Below are 11150 nucleotides of genomic sequence, written 5' to 3' on the forward strand. Positions count from 1 at the left end.
AATACCCAAAGGCAGATTCTACGTACTATTTTAAGTAGTCCTATTTTAAGAGGAAAAACTGAGTGTATGAGGAAATACAACTATGTCGTATGGGGGTATATTTTGCTTCAGGAGGAAAGAGAACATGTTATTCTCCTTTCAGTATTGGAGCCGATCAATGGGGTCTCTTGGATTCTTTTGGCTCATGCTCTGTGATTCAGGGGGCACATGGCAGACGTAAACAGACTGAAAAGGCACCAGGGATATCTGTGAGCTGTGCCGGGAAGCTTCACAGTGATTCGGTAATAAATCTCGGGTCTTTACTCTATAATGAAAAATTACTCATTTGCATCCTAAACGTACAGCAGAGCATGTGCAGGTAGAGTGTGGAATAACTTTGTCACTCGTGATGAACCCACTTGGTCCGATATTTTAGTACATTCTCCCATGTCTCTGTACTCGTGTTTGATTTCCGGAGTGGATCATCGTTAGAATGAATAAAATCAGGAACACGGTAAAGCAAGGTTTTGAACTAAATTTCAGTGTCTCTGGAATCACTGGCGATATCACCGTGTGTGGCAACCCTGAAGTATCAATAGGCTGTCTCCACGCCTTTGAAACTACATACAGGTTCATGAGAAATGTCGTCGAAGGAAAGGTGGTTTTGGAATTGGCTGCTCTCTAGACTTCTACGATGCATCTACACTACGTTACGTCCTAAAACAGGAAAGGGTCACTTGCTGGCGTAAAGCACAGTAGGCATTAATAAGAGAAGGGTCAACTGAGAGAAAAAAATGCTTCGTGATGTGATTTTTATTTCTGCAGTTTGGAGAAGCGTTTAACTGTTTTTGTGATGACTCACAGAAATAGATATGAGCATGAGGAACACACAGGACCACAACTGGGAAACATCTCTGGAGGCTTCCCTTACTGAAACCCAGACATAGGCATACAAGCTAAGACACGGCAACAGCAGGCTTCAGCACGAAACCGCAGAAATCTCTCGGAAAGGGCTTCCCTCTCCGAATGCAGCTTCCTGTCCACAGGATGCTCAAGGCCCAGGCACCTATCTTCTTCCAACTAGAAAGACATACAAAAATGCCTCAACGTGACGTCGGAGGCCCAAGCCTTTAGCCAAGGCCACTATGCAACAATCTGCTGTCTTCATCCAGGTAAGGTCAGCTTGACATTTGAAGACGCTAAGATCGTGGGTAAATCCAGGGTAGACTGAGATGCAGAAGCTCCAGCCAACGCAGTCCTGTCACTGGAAGACGAATGCAGTAACTATGCCTGCACCAACAGAGCCCTCCCTCTGGCCGTGGGCCTAGAACATGATTTTTTGGTAGCTGCTGTTGGGGAAGAGGCCCTTGGGCTTTAACCTGCGGACAGCCTCCCTTAAATGCTTGGGCTGCAGTGGGGGCGTTTCTCCCCACATCTCACACACGTCCAGGGCCTCCTCCAGCACCTCTCCGACGAAGACCTTGGCTATTCCAGCCATGGCAATGGCCACGTTCTCAGGCACCGATCTGCCAGTGATAGACTGCATCAGACCTGCAATGCGTGCTTTTGGGAAAGCTGACCGGCGAAACACTTCGTAGCGGGCCAGCTGCTCCTCAGACATGGCAGACAGCAGGGTTGCCATCCTCTGAGCCTCCTCCGCATCCACGGCGGGCTTCCTGTCCTTCTTTCCTTTGGTGTCTCTTTTCCGTCTTTTGGCTGCAGGAGGAGCTGAGGCTGAGGCTTCATTGTCACCTTCTGTGAGGTCCATGACATCCTGACGGCTGAGCTCACCTTCCTGACCTCTGGGTTCTTCCAAGTGCCCATCTAGGTCCGCAGGGTGCCCATCCTTGTTGCTGCCCGTCAGACCTTGGGGCATGGCGAACATCTCAGCAGACACACCTGTTTGCCTGCCTGTCTCCACGGGTGAGATTCAGGTCTGCTCCGTGACAGCAGCTGTAGCAGCAGAAGTTCCAGCTGGGGTGGTTTGATTATGGATCCCAAATGAGATTTTGAGAACCTTTCAAAGATTTTGGCTGCTATGTTTCCGGCGAGCCGTAGTTTACCCACAACTGGGCACAGCTCCCTGCCACCCCTTCCCCCACGCAAACACACACACTGGGTTTTCCCACTTCCACAACGTGGAGAAACTTGTGGATGGAGAGTAGATTAGTTTTAGATCAACGCAGAATAAATTCTCACAAATTTTGGGTATTGCAAACAAACCCCAGCTCACAGGTCAGAAGTTCTCCAAGGAAAAGTGACTGCCTCGTGCTCAGAGTCACACGAGGGACCTCCAGGATGGGTCTGTCTGTGTGGCCGTTGCCTTCACCTGAGGAGGGTCTGGCTTCGACCTGATTCGAGTTCGTGGCAGGATTCAATGCCTCAGGGTTGTGAAACCCAGGCCCACTTGTTTGTTCTGCCAGCTGCCGGGAGGACGCTCTGAGCTCCAACAGGTGTTGCCCAGGTCTGGGCTGTGGCAGCTCCCTGGGTCTGCACAGCCAGTGCTGAGGAATCACCCACAGGGGAATGGAATCTCAGGGAGGTTCAGTCCCTTATAGACAACTCAGATGATTGAAGTTGACCCAGCCCATAACAGCCATCCTTTCTGGGTATTCCTAATCTAATCAGGGGTTTGGGCGGGCTCCTCAATTCAAGGTTCCGCCCACACCCAAGGGAGGGTCAGAGGCAGGGCTCGGCTCTCGGGGTGGGGGGACGGAAACTGCAGCGGGCATTTCAGAATTCTCTCTTCCTCACTGAATCGCAAATTTCACATTTCACAACAGTGAAGAAAACATTGACAGTAAAAATGAGACATCTTATGAAGTTGCACGTTAGAAAACTTAAACGTCAGAGAAAACAATCTCTGACTCACAGGGAAACAAGTGGTTTATGTGATACTCCAAAAATAGACTGGGCTGTGTGACGGGAATACGAAAATATTATTTCAATTTTATCGTATTGTATTGTATTGCATTGTATTGTATTGAATTGTATTGTATCGCGTTTTATTTATTTATTTTGGAGACAGAGTCTGGCTCTGTCCCCCAGGCTGGATTGCAGTGCCCTGCTGTAAGCTGTCTGCAGCCTCTGCCTCCTGGGTCCAAGCAACTCCCCTGACTCCGCCTCCAGAGTAGCTGGGACTAAGTGTGCACGCCAGCGCGCCGGGAGAAATTTGCATTTCTTAAAGCAGAGAGCAGGTTTCACCATCTTGGCCAGGGAAAGCCACCGCCTGGCCGGCGCCACGAAGACGCCCGGCCAATGCAGCCGCCGGCAGAAGGGCGCCGCCTACGGGAGGGATCAAGAAGCCTCACCGCTACAGGCCTGGCACTGCGCAAACTCAGAAAGTAGCCGAAGTCCACGCAGCTGCTCCTCCTCAAGCTGCCCTTCCAGCGCCTGATGCGCAACATCGCGCAGGTCATCATCCGGGACGTGCGCTTCCAGAGCGCGGCCATTGGCGCCCCACAGGAGCCCAGTGAGGCTTCCCTGGTGCACCTCTTTGAAGACACCTAGCCGTGTGCCATCCATAAATGCCCTGCCCTCTTCTCCCCTATAGATGTGTACTAGCGCTCTGCCTTGTACCCTCTTCCAGAGGAAACACAATCCATCAATGGACCGTTTAAGCCTTTCTAGCTTGGGTACAACTTTTCGTGCAGTTGTACTTGTAAGCTTTGTACTTTATGCTTCTAGAGACTAGACCCTAGACAGTATCTGCTTGGAATAGTGGAGCCAGCTGGCTGAAACTTTATTGAGGCATATGCTAATTACTTGTGAGGGCAAAGGCAGGCAGTGAGGATGTTCAGGTTATCACAAAACAGTAAATATGGGAAAATAGTCAAGTACAGTCACTTTATTTGTTAGATATCTGGTCACCACTTTAAAAGCACCAGTCGGAGCCCACATTTCTCGAGGAAGTCTCCAGATGTACAGTATGAGATAGACTTCAAGAATAGCAGTGAAGCTCCAGGTAACACCTCATTGTCGTTAACGTGTAATACAGTCAGCCGTGAAAGCTGTCGAAGCTTTCTCCTGGAGAGGTACCACTTTCTACAGTTTTCTTCCTTGAGAGCCGTGGCTATGTGATATTATGTACTGAGAAGATTTCGTATGCGATTTTTAAAAAGTCAGGAAACAACAGATGCTGGCAAGGCTGTCAAGATATTGAAAGACTTTTACAATGTCTGTGAGAGTGCAGATCAGTTCAACCATTGTGGAAGACAGTGTGGCGAGTCCTCAAGGATCTAGAACCAGAAATACCACTGGACCCGGCTCTCTCGTTACCGGGTATATACCCAAAGGATCGTCATTGATCCTACCGTAAGGACACGTGCACAGCTACGTTCATTGCGGCACAGTTTACAAGAGCAACGACCTGGAACCATGCCAGATGCCCATCGGTGATAGACTGGATAAAGAATATGTGCGGTATATACACCAGGGAATACTATGTAGCCATAAAAAAAGAATGAGTTCGTGTTCTTTGCGGTGACATGGATGACACGGGAGACCATCATTCTCAGCAAACCAACACAGGAAGGGAAAACCACACACCACATGTTCTCACTCATAAGCGGGAGTTGATGAGTGAGAACACATGGACAGAGACAGTGGAACATCACACCCCGTGGCCTGTCGCGGGGTGGGAGGCAAGGGAAAGGAGAGCACTAGGGCAAACACCCAACGACGCAGGTGGGGCTTAAAGCCCAGATGGTGGGTTGATTGGTGCAGCAAACCGCTATGGCACGTGTATTCCTCGGTAACACACCTGCACGTTCTGCACAAGTATCCCACAGCTTAAGGGGAAAAAAAAAAACAAAAAAAAATGCGAAGGGACACTGAACTCACTCAGCTAATCCAATTTTCCTCTCTGAGAGAACAAGGCTGTGTTCCTGCTCCTGAGCTGACCTCTGAGACCTTGAAGGGAACTTGTTTCTGTCTTCAGCAGTTCAGCCTTACTCAGACCCCACTCAACGTATTGAGTTCTACGAGGGGCATGACAAATGTTCTAAGCTTGTGTGTGGAGCTGAGAGCCATCTACAGACTGGGAGGTAATGAGTCTCTTGGGGCTTCCTTCTTTTGGGAGCTCAAGCACTCTGATTCCTCAGGGAGCCCTCCCGTCTCCATCAGTTCTGCCGAGAACCTGTACCCTCCTTGTGTCTCTAAGACGCACCGGTCTAACTTGTTGTACGCCTTTACGAGAAAGTTGGCAGAATAAAAGGAAAGCTAAAGCAGGCCAGATTATGGAGGTATGAAACAGAATTTCCCCATTCTTGGTAAGGTTTAGAAATTTGTGTAATCTGGCCATCAGAGAAATGCAAATCAAAACCACAGTGAGATACCATCTCACGCCAGTTAGAACGGCCATGATTAAAAAAGCAGGAAACAACAGGTGCTGGAGAGGATGTGGAGAAATAAGAACACTTTTACACTGTTGGTGGGACTGTAAACTAGTTCAAACATTGTGGAAGTCAGTGTGGCGATTCCTCAGGGATCTAGAACCAGAAATACCATTTGACCCAGCCATCCCAGCACTGGGTGTATACCCAAACTTCTATAAATCATGCTGCTATAAAGACACATGCCCACGTATGATTATTGCGGCACTATTCACAATAGCAAAGAGTTGGAACCAACCCAAATGTCCAACAACGATAGACTGGATTAAGAAAATGTGGCACAGATACACCATGGAATACTATGCAGCCATAAAAAATGATGAGTTCGTGTCCTTTGTAGGGACACGGATGAAACTGGAAAACATCATTCTCAGTAAACTATCGCAAGGACAAAAAACCAAACACCGCACGTTCTCACTCATAGGTGGGAATTGAAGAATGAGAACCCATGGACACAGGAAGGGGAACATCACATTCCGGGGACAGTTGGGGGGTGGGGGGAGGGGGGAGGGACAGCATTAGGAGATATAGCTGATGCTAAATGACGAGTTAATGGGTGCAGGAAATCAACCTGGCACATGGATACATATGTAACAAACCTGCACATTGTGCACATGTACCCTAAAAGCTAAATTATAATAAATAAATAAATAATAAATAAATAAATAAGAAATTTGTGTAATACCCAAAGGCAGATTCTACGTACTATTTTAAGTAGTCCTATTTTAAGAGGAAAAACTGAGTGTATGAGGAAATACAACTATGTCGTATGGGGGTATATTTTGCTTCAGGAGGAAAGAGAACATGTTATTCTCCTTTCAGTATTGGAGCCGATCAATGGGGTCTCTTGGATTCTTTTGGCTCATGCTCTGTGATTCAGGGGGCACATGGCAGACGTAAACAGACTGAAAAGGCACCAGGGATATCTGTGAGCTGTGCCGGGAAGCTTCACAGTGATTCGGTAATAAATCTCGGGTCTTTACTCTATAATGAAAAATTACTCATTTGCATCCTAAACGTACAGCAGAGCATGTGCAGGTAGAGTGTGGAATAACTTTGTCACTCGTGATGAACCCACTTGGTCCGATATTTTAGTACATTCTCCCATGTCTCTGTACTCGTGTTTGATTTCCGGAGTGGATCATCGTTAGAATGAATAAAATCAGGAACACGGTAAAGCAAGGTTTTGAACTAAATTTCAGTGTCTCTGGAATCACTGGCGATATCACCGTGTGTGGCAACCCTGAAGTATCAATAGGCTGTCTCCACGCCTTTGAAACTACATACAGGTTCATGAGAAATGTCGTCGAAGGAAAGGTGGTTTTGGAATTGGCTGCTCTCTAGACTTCTACGATGCATCTACACTACGTTACGTCCTAAAACAGGAAAGGGTCACTTGCTGGCGTAAAGCACAGTAGGCATTAATAAGAGAAGGGTCAACTGAGAGAAAAAAATGCTTCGTGATGTGATTTTTATTTCTGCAGTTTGGAGAAGCGTTTAACTGTTTTTGTGATGACTCACAGAAATAGATATGAGCATGAGGAACACACAGGACCACAACTGGGAAACATCTCTGGAGGCTTCCCTTACTGAAACCCAGACATAGGCATACAAGCTAAGACACGGCAACAGCAGGCTTCAGCACGAAACCGCAGAAATCTCTCGGAAAGGGCTTCCCTCTCCGAATGCAGCTTCCTGTCCACAGGATGCTCAAGGCCCAGGCACCTATCTTCTTCCAACTAGAAAGACATACAAAAATGCCTCAACGTGACGTCGGAGGCCCAAGCCTTTAGCCAAGGCCACTATGCAACAATCTGCTGTCTTCATCCAGGTAAGGTCAGCTTGACATTTGAAGACGCTAAGATCGTGGGTAAATCCAGGGTAGACTGAGATGCAGAAGCTCCAGCCAACGCAGTCCTGTCACTGGAAGACGAATGCAGTAACTATGCCTGCACCAACAGAGCCCTCCCTCTGGCCGTGGGCCTAGAACATGATTTTTTGGTAGCTGCTGTTGGGGAAGAGGCCCTTGGGCTTTAACCTGCGGACAGCCTCCCTTAAATGCTTGGGCTGCAGTGGGGGCGTTTCTCCCCACATCTCACACACGTCCAGGGCCTCCTCCAGCCCCTCTCCGACGAAGACCTTGGCTATTCCAGCCATGGCAATGGCCACGTTCTCAGGCACCGATCTGCCAGTGATAGACTGCATCAGACCTGCAATGCGTGCTTTTGGGAAAGCTGACCGGCGAAACACTTCGTAGCGGGCCAGCTGCTCCTCAGACATGGCAGACAGCAGGGTTGCCATCCTCTGAGCCTCCTCCGCATCCACGGCGGGCTTCCTGTCCTTCTTTCCTTTGGTGTCTCTTTTCCGTCTTTTGGCTGCAGGAGGAGCTGAGGCTGAGGCTTCATTGTCACCTTCTGTGAGGTCCATGACATCCTGACGGCTGAGCTCACCTTCCTGACCTCTGGGTTCTTCCAAGTGCCCATCTAGGTCCGCAGGGTGCCCATCCTTGTTGCTGCCCGTCAGACCTTGGGGCATGGCGAACATCTCAGCAGACACACCTGTTTGCCTGCCTGTCTCCACGGGTGAGATTCAGGTCTGCTCCGTGACAGCAGCTGTAGCAGCAGAAGTTCCAGCTGGGGTGGTTTGATTATGGATCCCAAATGAGATTTTGAGAACCTTTCAAAGATTTTGGCTGCTATGTTTCCGGCGAGCCGTAGTTTACCCACAACTGGGCACAGCTCCCTGCCACCCCTTCCCCCACGCAAACACACACACTGGGTTTTCCCACTTCCACAACGTGGAGAAACTTGTGGATGGAGAGTAGATTAGTTTTAGATCAACGCAGAATAAATTCTCACAAATTTTGGGTATTGCAAACAAACCCCAGCTCACAGGTCAGAAGTTCTCCAAGGAAAAGTGACTGCCTCGTGCTCAGAGTCACACGAGGGACCTCCAGGATGGGTCTGTCTGTGTGGCCGTTGCCTTCACCTGAGGAGGGTCTGGCTTCGACCTGATTCGAGTTCGTGGCAGGATTCAATGCCTCAGGGTTGTGAAACCCAGGCCCACTTGTTTGTTCTGCCAGCTGCCGGGAGGACGCTCTGAGCTCCAACAGGTGTTGCCCAGGTCTGGGCTGTGGCAGCTCCCTGGGTCTGCACAGCCAGTGCTGAGGAATCACCCACAGGGGAATGGAATCTCAGGGAGGTTCAGTCCCTTATAGACAACTCAGATGATTGAAGTTGACCCAGCCCATAACAGCCATCGTTTCTGGGTATTCCTAATCTAATCAGGGGTTTGGGCGGGCTCCTCAATTCAAGGTTCCGCCCACACCCAAGGGAGGGTCAGAGGCAGGGCTCGGCTCTCGGGGTGGGGGGACGGAAACTGCAGCGGGCATTTCAGAATTCTCTCTTCCTCACTGAATCGCAAATTTCACATTTCACAACAGTGAAGAAAACATTGACAGTAAAAATGAGACATCTTATGAAGTTGCACGTTAGAAAACTTAAACGTCAGAGAAAACAATCTCTGACTCACAGGGAAACAAGTGGTTTATGTGATACTCCAAAAATAGACTGGGCTGTGTGACGGGAATACGAAAATATTATTTCAATTTTATCGTATTGTATTGTATTGCATTGTATTGTATTGAATTGTATTGTATCGCGTTTTATTTATTTATTTTGGAGACAGAGTCTGGCTCTGTCCCCCAGGCTGGATTGCAGTGCCCTGCTGTAAGCTGTCTGCAGCCTCTGCCTCCTGGGTCCAAGCAACTCCCCTGACTCCGCCTCCAGAGTAGCTGGGACTAAGTGTGCACGCCACCGCGCCGGGAGAAATTTGCATTTCTTAAAGCAGAGAGCAGGTTTCACCATCTTGGCCAGGGAAAGCCACCGCCTGGCCGGCGCCACGAAGACGCCCGGCCAATGCAGCCGCCGGCAGAAGGGCGCCGCCTACGGGAGGGATCAAGAAGCCTCACCGCTACAGGCCTGGCACTGCGCAAACTCAGAAAGTAGCCGAAGTCCACGCAGCTGCTCCTCCTCAAGCTGCCCTTCCAGCGCCTGATGCGCAACATCGCGCAGGTCATCATCCGGGACGTGCGCTTCCAGAGCGCGGCCATTGGCGCCCCACAGGAGCCCAGTGAGGCTTGCCTGGTGCACCTCTTTGAAGACACCTAGCCGTGTGCCATCCATAAATGCCCTGCCCTCTTCTCCCCTATAGATGTGTACTAGCGCTCTGCCTTGTACCCTCTTCCAGAGGAAACACAATCCATCAATGGACCGTTTAAGCCTTTCTAGCTTGGGTACAACTTTTCGTGCAGTTGTACTTGTAAGCTTTGTACTTTATGCTTCTAGAGACTAGACCCTAGACAGTATCTGCTTGGAATAGTGGAGCCAGCTGGCTGAAACTTTATTGAGGCATATGCTAATTACTTGTGAGGGCAAAGGCAGGCAGTGAGGATGTTCAGGTTATCACAAAACAGTAAATATGGGAAAATAGTCAAGTACAGTCACTTTATTTGTTAGATATCTGGTCACCACTTTAAAAGCACCAGTCGGAGCCCACATTTCTCGAGGAAGTCTCCAGATGTACAGTATGAGATAGACTTCAAGAATAGCAGTGAAGCTCCAGGTAACACCTCATTGTCGTTAACGTGTAATACAGTCAGCCGTGAAAGCTGTCGAAGCTTTCTCCTGGAGAGGTACCACTTTCTACAGTTTTCTTCCTTGAGAGCCGTGGCTATGTGATATTATGTACTGAGAAGATTTCGTATGCGATTTTTAAAAAGTCAGGAAACAACAGATGCTGGCAAGGCTGTCAAGATATTGAAAGACTTTTACAATGTCTGTGAGAGTGCAGATCAGTTCAACCATTGTGGAAGACAGTGTGGCGAGTCCTCAAGGATCTAGAACCAGAAATACCACTGGACCCGGCTCTCTCGTTACCGGGTATATACCCAAAGGATCGTCATTGATCCTACCGTAAGGACACGTGCACAGCTACGTTCATTGTGGCACAGTTTACAAGAGCAACGACCTGGAACCATGCCAGATGCCCATCGGTGATAGACTGGATAAAGAATATGTGCGGTATATACACCAGGGAATACTATGTAGCCATAAAAAAAGAATGAGTTCGTGTTCTTTGCGGTGACATGGATGACACGGGAGACCATCATTCTCAGCAAACCAACACAGGAACGGAAAACCACACACCACATGTTCTCACTCATAAGCGGGAGTTGATGAGTGAGAACACATGGACAGAGACAGTGGAACATCACACCCCGTGGCCTGTCGCGGGGTGGGAGGCAAGGGAAAGGAGAGCACTAGGGCAAACACCCAACGACGCAGGTGGGGCTTAAAGCCCAGATGGTGGGTTGATTGGTGAAGCAAACCGCTATGGCACGTGTATTCCTCGGTAACACACCTGCACGTTCTGCACAAGTATCCCACAGCTTAAGGGGAAAAAAAAAAACAAAAAAAAATGCGAAGGGACACTGAACTCACTCAGCTAATCCAATTTTCCTCTCTGAGAGAACAAGGCTGTGTTCCTGCTCCTGAGCTGACCTCTGAGACCTTGAAGGGAACTTGTTTCTGTCTTCAGCAGTTCAGCCTTACTCAGACCCCACTCAACGTATTGAGTTCTACGAGGGGCATGACAAATGTTCTAAGCTTGTGTGTGGAGCTGAGAGCCATCTACAGACTGGGAGGTAATGAGTCTCTTGGGGCTTCCTTCTTTTGGGAGCTCAAGCACTCTGATTCCTCAGGGAGCCCTCCCGTCTCC

The 11150-nt window shown here is 49.0% G+C and overlaps 1 protein-coding gene across 1 annotated transcript; it reads right to left on the reverse strand.

The window, feature by feature from the left end:
- Nucleotides 1–1303: 1303 nt before the first annotated feature.
- On the reverse strand, nucleotides 1304–3431 carry LOC134735511 (TATA-box binding protein associated factor 11 like protein 2-like). Its single transcript, XM_063630809.1, has 2 exons — nucleotides 3291–3431; nucleotides 1304–1894 (listed from the first exon to the last, which is right to left on the reverse strand). Exons 1-2 carry the CDS (start codon nucleotides 3429–3431, stop codon nucleotides 1304–1306), a joined length of 732 nt encoding a protein of 243 aa, XP_063486879.1.
- Nucleotides 3432–11150: the final 7719 nt, after the last annotated feature.

The sequence above is a fragment of the Symphalangus syndactylus genome, chromosome 21 (genome assembly GCF_028878055.3).
Source record: "Symphalangus syndactylus isolate Jambi chromosome 21, NHGRI_mSymSyn1-v2.1_pri, whole genome shotgun sequence".
In the NCBI taxonomy this organism is placed as follows: domain Eukaryota; kingdom Metazoa; phylum Chordata; class Mammalia; order Primates; family Hylobatidae; genus Symphalangus; species Symphalangus syndactylus.

What these genes read in the sequence shown, in the direction of transcription:
- LOC134735511 (XM_063630809.1), bottom strand. Translation starts at nt 3,431, where the DNA reads ATGGCCGCGCTCTGGAAGCGCACGTCCCGGATGATGACCTGCGCGATG. An exon ending in GCAGTGCCAGGCCTGTAGCG is followed by an intron (nt 1,895 to 3,290) that starts GTGAGGCTTCTT and finishes TCACCCGTGGAG; the next exon opens with ACAGGCAGGCAAACAGGTGT.